Source organism: Dipteris shenzhenensis, chromosome 10 (genome assembly GCF_047967505.1).
Source record: "Dipteris shenzhenensis isolate YYH24624 ecotype China chromosome 10, Dip_SZ_1.0, whole genome shotgun sequence".
Taxonomy (NCBI): domain Eukaryota; kingdom Viridiplantae; phylum Streptophyta; class Polypodiopsida; order Gleicheniales; family Dipteridaceae; genus Dipteris; species Dipteris shenzhenensis.
Genome location: NC_141605.1, coordinates 29376333 through 29392582, shown reverse-complemented (window position 1 = coordinate 29392582; position 16250 = coordinate 29376333). Strand labels below are relative to the sequence as shown.

The window sequence follows — 16250 nt, the reverse complement described above, 5'->3', positions numbered from 1 at the left end:
CCATATACATGATTTAGCACGCACTAAGGAGTATGGACACAAGTAATAAGATTGATGCCCATACGTCCTTCAAAAAGATAAAAGCACAGCAAGCAAAATTTTGACACATAAAATGCCTATGCAAATCCTCCCAGGTTGTTGCCATGTCATCGGCAAATAAGGGCAGTACCTTTTTCAGCTGGTTTGGTGCAAAAAAATGTAATGATTTTGCATGATTCCATCTCTCTTGTAATAGAAAGATCCATTAGCATAGCTGAAGAGAAGGTGAGGACAAGAAGTCCCATCCTTTGATGGCTCTAATCAGACATGTCATTAGACTTCACTTCCATGAAAGCGTCTACATTGAACATTACAATAGCTTCCGTTCTGTTTACCTTCTCATCAGGTCCAACCAAAGTCCACTTCAAAAGACAAAAAGCAAGAATTCTCATAAGTTTGCAGTCAAATTTAGAATCCATTAAGAGGTATGATCTTTTCATGAATCTTGTCACAATACCTATTAGTTGAATTTACCTAAGACTCCAATAGTAGCCTGTTTATGGACCAAATGAACCACTCGTAAGGTAATCATGTAAGTAAATTCAAAGCGCATGATCTCATATCCTTCCAAACATAGGAAAGAGGTACGAGACTAAACGTTGATATCTTTGGAATATCAAACTCATCACCAAATCGTTTTGAAATGTATAAGCAGTCTCCCTCAACCTGCAGTTTATAAACATAAGGAAATATGTGCATCAACTGTAGTAAGATCGTTGATATGAATGGTTCTATGAGTCATCTGGACAAATTCAGTTCCCGCATCCCCACTGGTACAATGTGAGTACAGGAGCAAATGTATATTTTTCCATTTACACATGCATTCAACAATGCACTCCTAATGAAGCAGACGTTCTCCGGCCCTAAAATCTTAAGCTCTCAGAACATTCCAATATGAAACATATGTAGAACAGTCATGTACGTGTCAAGTATCAATAACAGAAAAGGCTAGGTAAAAGCTCGTATACAGATTGTAATCGTCTATGTCTCGGACAGCTCTCAAATAATAATTATAGGCCCAATGAAGTCCCAAGACATATCCTCCCCAAAATCCACTAGGCAAGCACCTCAAGGGCATCCCCTGATCAATACTGTCTGGACACAAGCATCTGAAGTGTGTCTCTCAACACACAAGTTCTAAAATTCCAACAAGTTTACATTAGACTATCAGTAAGTATTTCAAACTTCTCAAGGCCAGTCACAGGTCATGGAGATATTGCACTTGAGCTAAAGCTCACACCAAAAAACATAAAATGAGTAACACAACATCATGGTTGTCCTATTCAAATATTAGATGACTATACAGCCTTGACATTCCATCCCATCGACTGACTGCATTTCATCTAGAACACAAAAAACAAAGCTAGGCACTCTCTACTTGAAATGCTGAGAGAAGAGGGACTAGACTCATACAGAGCGCAGCTGGAGCATATTAGCCTTCGATTTTAAGGTCTCTACATCTCGTTCAAGTTGCCTCTTCCATTCGGAAAGCATACCTTCATCCTGAATGAACATGCCAGATCAAAGTTGAATTCATAAGAGTGAAGACTTGCTGGGAGCCTACAAAAACAGAAGCCTGATCAAGAGACACTGTACCTGAGGAAGCTGCACAGAAACCTTGTTAGGAAATAACTTTGACAGCATCTTAGAAGCTTTGGGTACTTCCTTGCTCCGTTCATGAAGTCTTCCAAAATTATCCTGTGCACATTAACAACGTAGAAACAGCCTTTAGTGGGGGCAGGATCATTGAGTTGAGCATCTTGGTACCTGTAGATTCAATACTTCTATAACAACTGAAAGATAGAAAGAGGCGACTACCGGAAAGGCAAGATCAAGGAGTGCAGTTTGATTGCTTCCAAACTTTGTGAATACAAGGCCACCTGGGTGAGACTGCAGATAGTTAACAGCAACAACACTTTCAGGAACTCTTGCCTCATTCCCCCGATAATATCTGATCTCTAGGAGCATCGACATTTATTTAATAATTACATTTTCTAGTTCTAAACATATAGATAGTTGCATGCCTTTTCCTTGCGATTGTCCGACAATGTGTGTGAACCGATGACAACTACCCCACCGTTTAACTTCTCCAGTTTGCTTTTGAAAGCTGTATGATACTCAAAGTTTCCAATAATCGATTTCTCTACATCTTTAATAAAAAGTATAACTGGGCCTTTTTTATTCTCAATACCCACAACCTGAAGAACACAATCCTGTTAAATATCGACAAAGAGAGAAATATATAGCAGCAAAGCATACCAGCTTGGATAAGCTATGGAGGACATTATGAAATCCATTTGTATCACAGACATAATTTAGCTGACCTCAAACAGTACGTCTATAACAAGCTTCTCCACATCTTCACCATATGCTCCCTCTAAACGAAGGTCACTTGCTGTTATAGAAAACAATACGAATCGTAATCCAAAGAAATGAGTTCCTATTCTAACATGCAGCACAATTCTCACTATGCAAGACAAATGGAATCAAACCGAATAAGATGCTTAGAAGCAATTGCTTAGGCAGTCAAAGTCACTGATATTCCGCCTAGTATATGATGAAAGTCCAAAGAGACCCCAAGAATACTAACCGTTACAAAAGAATCCATGGTCATCCTCACACAGCCCTCCTAAATTGTTACCATCAGAGATAGCTTTGTCAAATCGAACTCCAACTTTGCCAGGGTTTTCGTCAAAAGTAAGCAGGACCTTCCCACGAGAACCAATTGGAGGACCACGGCTACATGCAAAATAGTTTAATCATTGATTGGTACAGTTAAGCATGGGAAATAAAATGAAAACAGTACTAATATTCAAAAACATCTAACTTAAACCATGGCCAGCAAAAGGAACCCCGTCCAACAAAAATACACACGTCCTGTTCCTCTGTAGAATTTGGCATGACCTTTCCAAAAATGCCACATTGAGGCATTGCAAAAATCAGTAGGCCACCCACACCCAAAAATAAAAAAATAAATTACTCAGTAAAAACCAATAGGATTATGATGTGACTAGTAAGAAATTCAAGCTGTATCTAAACCTTGCAGCAATTCCTCGCTGCACAAAATACTTCTGCAATATTGAAAACAAAACTGTATCTAAGACATATAAAAGTTCAACAAGATAGCAGAAATCTCAATAATGACCTAAAACCACCTATCCAACATCCCATTTGAATCTCATTCCTAGTATCCTGGCAAACATAATACCACCTACCTGTCATAGTTCCTTTTTCAAGAGTCCTGGCCTCGTCCCTTTTCTAGAAGGGTGCAGTTGATTTGCTGAGCAAGCACATAAGGATCAAAGAATCTGCTTGTGAAAGCATGCTGGAAATTCTTGATACACAAAAGAGTTCTCCAATGTATAATTGAAAGAATGAGGTTTAGAGTATGTTGATTGACTCTCTACAACTAGATCAAATCTAAGATGTATATCAATGTTTGCCATAGAAAAGGCAATTCAATCCCAGGTCAATGATGGAAACCGATGCCAAACATCAACTTAATGATTAGACGTACTAAAGTAGTCCACCATATAATAAACTGACGCTACAAAAAACAGAAATTCAGTCCCCCAATATTGGAATTCATAGATTTAAAAAGAAAACTCTTGGTACTAAGTAGATACATCTATCCATTTGACTAGAATATCAAGAACGACAAGATGCAAAAACGTGCAAAGAGAGCATCACATGCCTTGAGAAAACTTGGAACCATCACCCCTTCCAACATGCAAATGTTGATGTCAAAACCAAAGTTGTCTTTGTTGGAAATGTTGTGAACATTAAGGTAGTGGCCAATGTATTTAGTCAAGAGCACTTTCTCCTTCTAAGGTTTTTTCCCCCTAACCCCACTTAGTGGTTGCATGAGTTTAACTCACCTTAGTGTTTACTAATAGTGCGTTTTAGTTTAGCAGCTAGTTAGCAGTCAGCTTGAAACCGGCCTTCAATAAATCAAAGGGCAGTAAAACTAAAGTAACCAGTCAATATATACCTTTATAAGACTAGAATAAGTCCAATCATACAAATTTATATTTTTTGTAACCAGTCAACACTGTTACGTTAAGAATTCAGCAAAAGTATTACCAGCAGATTGGGAGCTGGAGTGCCCCTGCACCAAGACAAAGAAACAGATTGGCCCCTAACCTTGTTGCCCCTTTCGGTATTTCTTAAATTAAGTGAGAGAGCCAGAGTTCCAAGCTACATAAAGGATACATTCCTTCTTACAACTCAGGCATTCCACATCCCATTGGGCATCCACATACCATGCATAGCCTTTACTGTTCACTGCTCTCACCACTCCTGGCAGTAAGTCTCCATTCCTAGTCCAAGAAACTTGCACACAGCCCGGGTAACCACACCTTGGGCACACCTTGGGCGAACTATCCGCTCCAAGCAGAAGAGGGAAAGCATACATAAGCTTTCTCCACTGTCTAGGACTGTCATGTCCAATAGTCTCTCACCTGCATACATCCTGAGACATCAACTTGATTTCCATAAGAGGACTGGCATCACAAGACAGCAAACACTAAGGCAGTCACACATGTACCATCCCTCCCGGGGTTCCAGGGATACTTCCCATTCCAAGCATGGATTCCCGACCCCTGCCTACTCATCAATGAGGCTGTACCAAAGATGTGCCATCTGCCTAGCAACCACTGTCTGCATCTTTGAGAAACCATAAACATATTCCCAAGACCCACACAGAACATGTTACCTGCCAAAGCCAGCAAATAGGATACACAATGAGTACAAACTCACTCGCATTCAGTTTCTTCCCAATCTCAGTAGGCATCAGTATCACAAACATTAGCCCTGCAGGGCTCTGCTCTCACACCCGTGTGACCATAGGCATCCACACTCAGTGCAAATACCTGCATTTGAGCTTAGGAGCTGTTACTAGCAGCCCTTGCAGGACCACACACTCTCCATCCAGCCACAAGTGTCTACTGGGTGAAATGCTAGCATAAGAGAACTGACCACTATGCTCAGAAGCACGAACAACCTCCGCAAGCATTCATTGTGAACCATCCTGCCAAGCAAGTCTCTCCAAAACAGCCCAATGCTCATGGGCAATCATTAGAAAGGCATAAGTGCACAGTTTTACCAACCAAGAGCTCAACCAAGCTCACTCACGGGCTATTTGCACACCTTCACGGACTCGATACCTGCCTGTCAAGCTGAAAGGCACTTCCACCCAGCCCCTTTGGCAACAGCCTATATTCAAAGGCAAATGGGAGGATGTGTCGTACAGCCCATACAACCCCAAAGCCAACACCTCATAGCCCATGGCCGTCAAGCAGCCTGTATTCTACGTACAGCCCGTATGCAATTGCCCGTACAGTTCATAAGTACTTGCCCGTATATATCGTACGACATAAGCTTGTTCAGCAGCAAGGAAACTCATCCGTACAGCCTGTAACTACTTCGCTGAATCAATCGTATGGCACCAGCAGGCACATATGCATTAACTGCTCATGTACGGACTGTCCATACAGTCTGTACTGCAGGAGGAGTGTCCAACAGCTCCGTACCTTCCGTACAGCTTGTCAAAGCTAGTCTGTACGACGGCCGTACCTTGAATTAAAGAAGCCATCGATGCCTTTTTTTCCTCCACGCAAGTTCCTACTCCCTTTTCCCAAGGTCACGTCCACCATTTCACGTCGGCCAGCCCCCTACGTTGTTCCAAGGCCTTCTTTTCTTCTTTTTTGGGGCTGCATGGGCATGCCACGTGGCAGCCCACGCCTTCATTTGCGCTCAAGGACTTTAATTTTGCCCCAAACCTTCTAGTTGGTCAATACCAATGACCAACTTAAGGTACATTTGCTCCTTGCCCCTTCTATGGGGACCATACCAATAACAAACCTGTAAATCCTAAGGTTCTTTGGGGCCCTCTTAGCCCTAGACCTTTCATTTGCCCCCAAAGCAATAATGCTAGGGGCTCTAGCACATCGAGTAACCCTTGACCTCACCCCTTGTTTTCCCAGGGTCCTGCCCACATGCATGCGCCAAAAATCACGCCCTCGTGACATACCCCTCTCTTGAAACATGGCAAGCGTCCTCAATTGCATTTTGAAATGCATGTGAATATACCATCATTAAGGCATGTATCACAAACTAGCATAGCATATATGATTGTTCAGAGCCTAGGGTAGCAATCCATATACACTGCAAAAACCTTATAGTGAGTAGTACGCTAATCATAGAAGTCCCAAGGCAGATATACTATCAACAAGCAGTACTTGGGTGAAACATACAATGTCACCAAGCGACCTCCAGATATTTGAGCCTGTCTGTAACAAAGAGACAGAGGTTCTACCCCTCTCTTGAACATCAAGCCATACTCCATACCTACGCTTTGCTGAGCTTGAAGGAGCCACAACCAAAGTCGGCTCAAGCTAAAAAGCTTCCAAGTAAAGCTGAAACAACTGAGGTGCATCTGCCCGATCACCCTCTTCCAACCACTCTGCATACAAACCAGAGAAACTTGAACCTCTCACTTTCCTTCCCTTATGTGCCAATACCTACTCTGGAACTAAGATATCATCAAGTTCCCCAACTTCTAGCTACACACAGAAGGCATATCCTCTGATACATCTCCTAGAAAGATTTGAGAAGATTCACATTTCAAGCATTATGAATCCTCCAAAGATCTGGTAGCTTCAAGCAGTAAGCTACATCACAGCTCTCCTAGCATACGATGCAAATCCCTACAAAAGCATGCATCTCTTGTCACAAAGCTGGCCAAAGAAAGTCTCAACTGCTTTCAATAAAGCATCAGTACATCGATGCCCTACACGCTAGGCCCAAATTGCTTGTAACACCAGAGACGACCATGCATCTAAAGGAATCCATCTCTGAAAGTATAATAGGATTATCATGTCCAATAGTCTCTCACCCTATTGAAAGCATACATCTTGAGACATCAACTGGACTTCCATAAGAGAACTGGCATCACAAGACAGCAAACACTAAGGCAATCACACCTATCGGGGTTCCGGGGATACTTCCCATTCCAAGCATGGATTACCGACCCCTGCCTACTCAGCAATGAGATCTGCCTAGCAGCCACTGTCTGCATGTGACCCATCTCCTAGAGAAACCTAAAACATATTCCCAGGACCCACACAGAACATGTTACTTGCCAAATCCAGCAAATAGAATACACAATGAGTACAAACTCACTCGCATTCAGTTTCTTCCCAATCTCAGTAGGCATCAGTATCACAAACATTAGCCCTGCGGGGCTCTGCTCGCACAACCGTGTGACACTAGGCATCCATACTCAGTGCAAGCTCTGGCGTTTGATCTTAGGAGCTGTCACTAGCAGCCCTTGCAAGACCACACACTCTCAATCCAACCACAAGTGTCCACTGACTCACTAAATACCCAAACGATGGGTGAAAGCATAAGTGAACTGACCACTATGCTCAAAAGCAGGAACAACCTCCGCAAGCATTCATTTTGAACCATCCTGCTAAGCAAGTCTCTACAAAAACACATCCCAATGCTCGCGGGCAATCACTACAAGGGCATAAGTGCACACTTTTACCAACCAAGAGCTTCATTTTGAACCATCCTGCCAAGCAAGTCTCTACAAAAACACATCCCGATGCTTGCGGGCAATCACTAGAAAGGCATAAGTGCACACTTTTACCAACCAAGAGCTCAACCAAGCTCACTCACGGGCTATTTGCACACCTTCATGGACTTGATACCTCCCTGTCAAGCTGAAAGGCACTTCCACCCAGCAACTTTGGCAACAGCCCATATTCAAAGGCAAATGGGAGGCTGTGTCATACAGCCCATGCAACCCCAAAGCCAACACCTCATAGCCCATGGCCGTCAAGCAGCCCGTATTCTACGTACAGCCCGTATGCAATTGCCCGTACAGTTCATAAGTACTTGCCCGTATATTTCGTACGACACAAACCGGTTCAGCAGCAAGGAAACTCATCCGTACAGCATGTACTTATTACGTACAGCCCGTAACTACTTAGCTGAATCAAATTGTACGGCACCAACAGGCACATATGCATTAACTGCTCACGTACGGAATGCCCGTACTGCGGGAGGAGTGTCTAACAACCCCGTACCTTCCATACGGCTCGTCCAATCTAGTCCGTACGACGGTCGTACCTTGAATTAAAGAAGCCATCGACACCTTTTTTCCTCCACGCAAGTTCTTGCTCCCTTTTTTCAAGGTCACTTCCACCATTTCACGTCGACCAGCCCCCTACGTTGTTCCAAGGCCTTCCTTTCTTTCTTTTTTGGGGCTGCATGGGCATGCCACGTGGCAGCCCATGCCTTCATTTGCCCCCAAGGGCTTTAATTTGGCCCCACGCCCCTTCTATGGGGCCATACCAATGACAAACTTGTAAATCCTAAGGTTCTTTGGGCCCCTCTTGGCCCTAGACCTTTCATTTTCCCCCAAAGCAATAATGCTAGGGGTTCAAGCACATTGAGTAACCCTTGACCTCGCCCCTTGTTTTCCCAGGGTCCTGCCCACATGCATGCGCCAAAAATCAGGCCCTCGTGACACAGTTAAATAACGAGCCCTATTAGTCTGCAAAAGGTTCACAACAATTGCACTTTGTCTATATTTCTGTATATATGGTAGTGTTATATGGTTTGTGAGGGTATGCCATGAGTCACCCCTATTTCATTATCCCATATACCAATAGGTGCTTGCCCACTTCCCTAGACTATAAAAGGGACAAATCAAACTGAGCCCAAGGCTTGCCACTGCTTCCCCAAGAAGAGAGTATCACAACCAGTGCCCCAATCCTCTCCCGAATAGTAGGGCATCCAACCTTCCAAAAACTCAGCAAGAGTGGCGGTACAAAGAAGAAAGAGAAAACAAGAACTTGGCCAACAAATGGAGCTTGTTTCAGCTCGAAACAGCCTCAGAAGATGGTCGAACAGCAGATGGCAGACTTTGGCAAGAGAGAGCTCCACCTGACTACCTTCCAACACTAGAAAAGATCACAGAAGGAGGCGTCCAGCCATCAGCAGCAAATCCGCCATGAATTCATCCACCAGAATGAAGATTTCAGCTCACAGGAAGCTCAGAAATCAGTGCGCCTTACACTAGGCAGGAGCCATGGGAGAGGCGTCCAAGAATATGGCCTCAAACGAAGAAAAGGAGGCATTCTGTCACGAAGAATGTCGAGAAAAGATTTAGAAAAGGCCCCGCCCAGGACCAAGGAGCATGCCAGCAGCAGGAAACACCAAGGGGAGAAGATTTGTAGCAGAGAAAGCCTCGGAAACGTCATCAGCCAGCCAAAAGAGAGCTGCAAAAATCCGCCATCTTTTGCAAAAGACTCCTCTGGTAGGGGAGAATACCCAGAACAGCAAGGTAGACTAGGAAAGGTCTCCAAGACCTTCCAGGTGCTTCCAGATGGGACACACGGGGCCACAAGTCAAGCAAAGAACCCACACATGCTCACACACAGGACACATGGCAACTAGGGCATGGGATTTTAATGCCCCTAGGGGGTCACTTTTAAAGTCATGACCCTAGTGCTTGGAACCAGTGACCCTAGTATATAGGACCTCTAGTGGGTCAATTTTTAAAGCATGACCCTAATGAACTAAGCCAATGACCCTAGAGTAGCATGGCACCCCTAGGCCAAATTCAGTGACAGTTAGTTTAATCACTTCGCCATCACATCTCCATGATATACCCCCCTCTTACAACAACAAATAGAAAAGGGTATCACAATAGGCATAAACAGCCCATAATCCATAGTACATCACATGAAGTACAAAAATACAATGCACATACGACAGGACTGCAGATCCATCCATATGGTAGTGTATCAACTGTCTGGAGTGTCATGACCACTCATCGTAGAAGTCTCACGACAGAAACACTGTCAGCATCAATGCCTCGGGTGGAACCGTAGTGTCACTAAGTGACATCTAGATATCCTATGAGCATGTATGCACTGTGGGAGCGGAGGTGCTACCCTCCCCATGAGCACCCGGTAATGCTCCAGACCTGTGCTCTACTGAACCGGAATGAGCCGCTAAAGCAATAGACTCGAGACCAAATGCCTCAAGGTAGAGCTGCAAAACCTATGGTAAATCTGCCAATTCATTCTCTTCCACCTAGATCGCATCGTTTGCAGGATAATTCTTGCACTCCACTCGATAGCGTCTGGAAACTCTATCATTAACCTTCCGATCCTTATGTGCCACAATCTGCTTAGGAATCAAGATTTCATCTTGCTCATTAACTTCAGGTTGCTCTTCAACTGGCATATCCTATGGCACTTCTCCATGAAAAGGCTTCAACAAGCTAACATGGAAAGCATTGTGGATGGTCCACTTCTCGAGTAACTTCAGCCTATAAGCTACCTCATTGATCTTCTCAAGAACTTGAAAGGGCCCGTAGTACCTCGTATTCAGCTTGATGTACAGCTTTACCTTCCCTTTCTTGCTCCTAAGACGTGCCTTAAGAAAACGCAGCAATACCCAATCACCTTCCTTCAAGAGCAGGTTCCTGCGATGCTTATCTACAGCTCTTTTCTGCTTGTCTTGGCTGCATTCAAGGACATACTTAACCTTTTCATACGCTGTCCGCAAATCTTCCACATACTGATCAGCCACAAATATCTGCTCTTTTGTATGCAAAATAGGAGGAACCTTTCTCCCACCTTCCACTATTTCAAACGGTGCCTTACCAGTGGAAGAATGCACTGTATTGTTGTATGCACACTCAATCGACGGCAAATACTGTTCCCATTTTGCTTTGTGCTTAGACACATAATAACGCAGCAAATCCAATGCTGTAGAATTTGCCTCTTCTGATTGACCATCAGAATGTGGATGATATGAAGATGAAAACAACAATGAGGTACCCATGTTATCAAGCAAACCTCTCCAAAACATGCTGGTCATCCGTGGATCTCTATCACTCACGATAGACTCGGGCATCCCTCCTTGAGTGTATAATGATCATGCCGATTGCCCTCCATAAGCTGATCATAAAACGTGCAAAAGCATCATCTATAGCATACTGCTCCTTCATGGCATCTAGCTCATTGTGATAAGCAATAGTAACTACAGATACCTGTGGTTTCTTGGACATAGCTTCTGTATGTGGCCTTCTCGAAAGTGCATCAGGCACTACATTCTTCTTTCCAGCCACATGAACAATCTGAAAATGAAAAATGGAATGGAAGTTTGCCCATCTCATATCAGTTTGCACATAAAAATCAGCACCTAAAAGATAGTGCTTCCACACAGTAAGAGCATGTATTACAGCTATCAATTCTTGCTCATATACATTCATGTTGTGTTCAGCATCTCAGAGTAGCATGCTCTCATATGCAACCACTCTGCCTTCCTAAATAAGTACTCCACCAACATTGTTGCCGCTTGCATCGCATTGAAGAACAAAAGGCTTACGCAAGTCTAGCAAAATGATAACATAATCAGAGCATAAATTTCCTTCAGCTCATTGAATGCTGCAATTTCTTTCTTTCCCCAACGAAAAGGCACTGCCTTCTTTTGTGAAGCATATAAAGGTGAAGCTATCTCAGCAAAATGGCATATAAAGCACTTGTAATATGAACACAAGCCAAGAAAACTACATACTCCATGTAGGTTCTTCAATGGAGGCCAATTCTTGATTGCCTCTATCTTGGCACAGTCCATCCTTACTCCATCCCGTGAGATGATGTATGCCAAGAAATGGATCTCTGGCATGAAGAACTCACTCTTTTTAGTGTTGACCAGCAACTTGTGTCTCCTGAGCTCTGCAAATACAACTGCCAAGTGTTGCTATGCTCCTCTTCATCTTTCGAGTGCACAATAATATCATTAAAGAATGTTCCCACAAACTTTCAGTGCTCTCTGAAAATCTAGTCCATCATGCGATTGAAGATAGCGAGAGCATTAGTCAGACCAAGAAACTCATAAAGCCCAAAAGTAGTCCTGAAGGCAATGTTGTGTACACTGATTCGTACTTAATGGTAACCACTCTTCAAGTCAATGCGACTAAAGATGGTTGATCCCTCTACTCGATCCAAAATATCATCAATGCGTAGGATGGGGAATCGATTCTTGATAGAGATCTTATTTAAAGCCCTGTAGTCAATACACATTCTCCAAGATCCATCCTTCTTTTGCACTAGTAGGACGGAAGAACAATATGGAGAAGAGCTTGGTTGAATCAGCCCCTTCTGTAGCAATTCATTCACCTGGCACATGATCTCCTCCTGTTGTGCCGCACCAACTCTGTAGGGTGGTCAGTTCAGTGGAGAGCTACCACGAATGATGTCAATGGTATGATCTTCTGGCCTTCCAAGGGGTAACTCCTCTAGAAGTTCATATGAGAAACAATCTTGAAACTGAAATAAAAACTCAGTTTGTTGTTTTTCCAGCTTGGAGAAATTAGATTCATCCTCTACTAGTTCCTTTTCTTTTACAAATATCAAGTACGCTGAAAGATGCTTTTTCATTATGGAGAAAATCGCCGAAGCGGTTACAACTGGGACTAATTCTCCTTTCATGTTTACATCTATGACTTGGGTTTTACCCCTATAAGTCAAAGTGAGCTTCTTATCATAAAGTATCAATGATAGCATGAACACGGTACATCCAAGGCATCCCCAGCAAAACATCACACTCAGGTTAAGGCATCACATAAAAATCCTCATAATCCACATAGCCCTGAATGTGAATCCGTAGCTTCCCTATGATAGGAGTGATAGGGGTACTAAGCTCCAGATTAGCCAAATTGGCCTCACAAAGAGGGCCAATCTCCTCAGGTCGAAGACCCAACTGAGCTGCAAGTTCAGGAGTTATGAAATATGCTTTGGCCCCTAAGTCAAAGAAGTACAAACAATGCCCCATGCTCTGCACATCTGTGTCTTCTTCTCATCATGCTCACCCCCAATGATATCAGGAATGTGGCCAGCACTTGAATTGGGTTTCTTGCCTCTGGGGTCCTCTCTTGTGCCCTGATTAGACTCAGCCCGAGTTGCTACAGGTTCTTTTCTCTTCTTGTTAGGACAATCTGCTGCCCTATGACCAGTCTCTTTGCATAGGAAACACTTCCCTTCAGCAAAAAAATTATTCCTTTCTTCAGAGGTGAGGAAACAGGGCTGCTGTTTTCTTCTCTGGCTTGCCACAAGCTTTGATTTGAAAGGTACTTTTCCAGCTCACTGTGGTTTCTTGTGTTCCTTTTTAAAGTTGCTTTTAAAGCTTGAGACTCTGCCCTGCATGAGTGAGTAAGATGTGTTTGCATTCTCTATCAACTGTGACATGCTGAAAATGTGTCTTTGTGCAATAGTCGCTCAACTCTTTAGGAAGACCACAACAATACTTTTCAACCTGCTCTGAAAAGGGGACTGTCCTGTAGGAGCTCACAGGCATAAGTGCATCCCAAAACTTCTTATTGTAGTCTTCTAGATCTTGCATTCCCTAGCATTCAGATTATGCCACTAAGTCATGACCTCCACTTCAAATGTGGTGAGCCATGTGGCTGAGAATACCAGCTTGAAGTCAACCCATGTAGCAGGTGTCTGCCCCTGAAGAAGAAGGTTAGACCACCACTACATCGCATTACCTTTGAGGAATGTGGCTGCCTTCATGATTTTTGAGTACTCTATGAAATAACCTCCAGCATAAGCCAAGTCAAATTGCTGCAAAAAGGTAAGAGCCTTCATCCTATCTGCATGTCCATTGAAGGTCTCAAATTTCACTGCTGCCCCTCCCTCCTTGTAATCCTTCATCTTAAGCCTAGGTTCCAGATGATCATAGCCAAGGGGCGGCAAATAAGGAGGCTGCTGTCCTTCAGGTCCTTCGGGAGCTTGAATAGCACTCCCCACAACTAGATTTGGTGGCACAGGTGGTACTGCTTGAGTGTGAGACACCATGCGACTGCCTCCGTGCATTCCAGGCTGTATCCCCACATTAGCATACAAAGGTTTTAGGGCTGGCTGTGTGGTCATGACCTGAAATCATACAAAGCTTTTAGGGCTGGCTGTGTGGTCATGACCTGAAATATAGATCCTCCTCCAAAGTGAGTTGGCTGAACCACATGTGGTCGTTGGGCTTGCTGCCCTTGCTGCATGTTTTGAGCATTGCTACCATGCTCATTCCCATTTGGGGTGGCACTGCAAGTGGCTGTACCACAGGTGTCTGTGGCTCTAGTAGTGGCTGTCCCACATCCATTTGTGGATCCTGTATGGGCTGTGCTGCTGCCCTCGGCAAAAGAGCTGGATTATGTACAATCTCAGCAAAGCTTTGAGTGAGCTGAGTTAAAACTTGCAACACATAAGCCATCTAAGTTTGCATCACGGCCATAGCATTTGGCTATACATTTGGGTCTGCACCCAATGCAATTGTACTAGCAGGGTTATGTACATGTGGAGCTGGCTGCCCTGTTAGAATTATAGATATAATTCAGCAATGACCAATGTAATTTAATAAGCTAGTTAGGGTCACTTTTCCCTCTTTAAGAGGTTTTTCCCCCTTTTGTCACTAGGACAAAACCTTATCTCACTCCTTCAGTTGTATCTCTCTTACTCCCATCTATTTGCAACTAAGCTTTCAGCTCTCACTCTCTCCTGCTTCTTGCTCTCATTTTTGCGCTCTCTCTCCCATTCTCACATTTGGTATCAAAGCAGATCGTGCTCTTGGACCTGCTCCCTGCTCCCGGACTCTAGCTCCCGCGAGCTCCCTTTGCTGGCCGTACCCCCTGTCTGCTGCAGTCTCGTCATCCCGTACAGTGCTGTACTACAATCGGTGTGCCGTACATTCTGTACAGGTCCGTATGGCCCTGCTACTCCAGTCCGTATTCTGATGCATCTCGCCCGTACAAACCTGCATTCGACCGTACAGATCTGCTCGAGCTCCACGATCTGCAGATCCATACTGCGTCGTACTGTTTCCGCCATCCGTACATTTCCATACAAGTCCGGCTCAGTCCGGCTCGGTCCGTACTGCAGATCTGTCGTACCTGCTGCTTCCGTACTGCGAAACCGTACTTCTCAACCCGTACTGCATTTCAACGGTACTACCGTACAGTCCACTCCGTTCGTACTGTGTTGTACTTGCTCGTCCGTACATCCGTACCTGCAAGTTCCGTACTGCATCAGCCGCCGCACTGTATTTCGTACAGTCGTACTGCAGGTGTACGAATTCCGTACAGGATTCATTGAGCAGGCATTCTTGCAACTCTTTTGCTATTCTTTGCAGATCTGGTGCTTGTTGTGCTATTTTTGCAGTCATTTGCAGACATTTGGGGCATTTTCGGGCGCCCCTTGCGGTATTTATTTATTCACTGGTCAGTTCAATTACAAGGGACTCCCTTCTTGAACTCACTCGCAGGTGCAACCTAGTACAATGCCAACCCATGGCTGTGCACGTGACCAACTCCCAGTGCCATCCTCTTGGTTCCCTTCAGTAGCCAAGCATATTACAAGTAGAACAGCCCAACATCATGCCAAGCAATGCATCCACACAAACCATTACTGAGCCCAAGGCTTGCCACTGCTTCCCCAGGAAGAGAGTATCACAACCAATGTCCCGCCTTAAACCAGACAGGAGCCATGAGAGAGGCGTCCAACTCAGACGAAGAAAAGGAGGCATTCTGTCGTGAAGAATGTCGAGAAAAGCTTCAGAAAAGGCCCAGAATGGGAACGCCCAAAACCAAGGAGCATGCCAGCAGCAAGAAACACCAAGGGAGAAGATCTGTCGCGGAGAAAGCCTCAGAAACGTCTTCAGCCAGCCAAAAGAGAGCTGCAAAAATCCGCCATCTTTTGCAAAAGACTCCTTTGGTAGGGGAGAATACCTAGAACAGCAAGGTAGACTAGGAAAGGTCTCCAAGACCTTCCAGGTGCTTCCAGATGGGACACACGGGTGCCACAAGTCAAGCAAAGAACCCACACATGCTCACACACAGGACACATGGCAAATAGGGCGTGGGATTTTAATGCTCCTAGGGGGTCACTTTTAAAGTCATGACCCTAGTGCTTGGAACCAATGACCCTAGTATATAGGATCTCTAGTGGGTCAATTTTTAAAGCATGACCCTAATGAACTAAACCAATGACCCTAGAGAATAAGACCAAGCTAATAGCACTAGGAGTTGCACTTGTTGCACATTAAATCACAGGTAACCTTTGGACACCCCTAGCCTGACACCCCTAGGCCAAATTCAGTGACAGTTAGTTTAATCACTTTGCCATCACGTCCCC

General features: G+C 44.3%; 1 protein-coding gene across 2 annotated transcripts in view; it reads right to left on the bottom strand.

The window, feature by feature from the left end:
- Positions 1 to 16250, bottom strand: part of LOC147897661 (uncharacterized) — a 69136-nt gene that overhangs the window by 32584 nt on the left and 20302 nt on the right. For both annotated transcript variants that reach the window (XM_087379971.1, XM_087379972.1), the window contains 6 exons: positions 2630 to 2778; positions 2364 to 2434; positions 2064 to 2237; positions 1858 to 1929; positions 1636 to 1737; positions 1453 to 1542 (listed from right to left, as the gene is read on the bottom strand). In XM_087379971.1, the coding sequence (XP_087236097.1) occupies positions 1453 to 1542; positions 1636 to 1737; positions 1858 to 1929; positions 2064 to 2237; positions 2364 to 2434; positions 2630 to 2778 (658 nt within the window). The remainder of the gene's footprint in view (positions 1 to 1452; positions 1543 to 1635; positions 1738 to 1857; positions 1930 to 2063; positions 2238 to 2363; positions 2435 to 2629; positions 2779 to 16250) is intronic.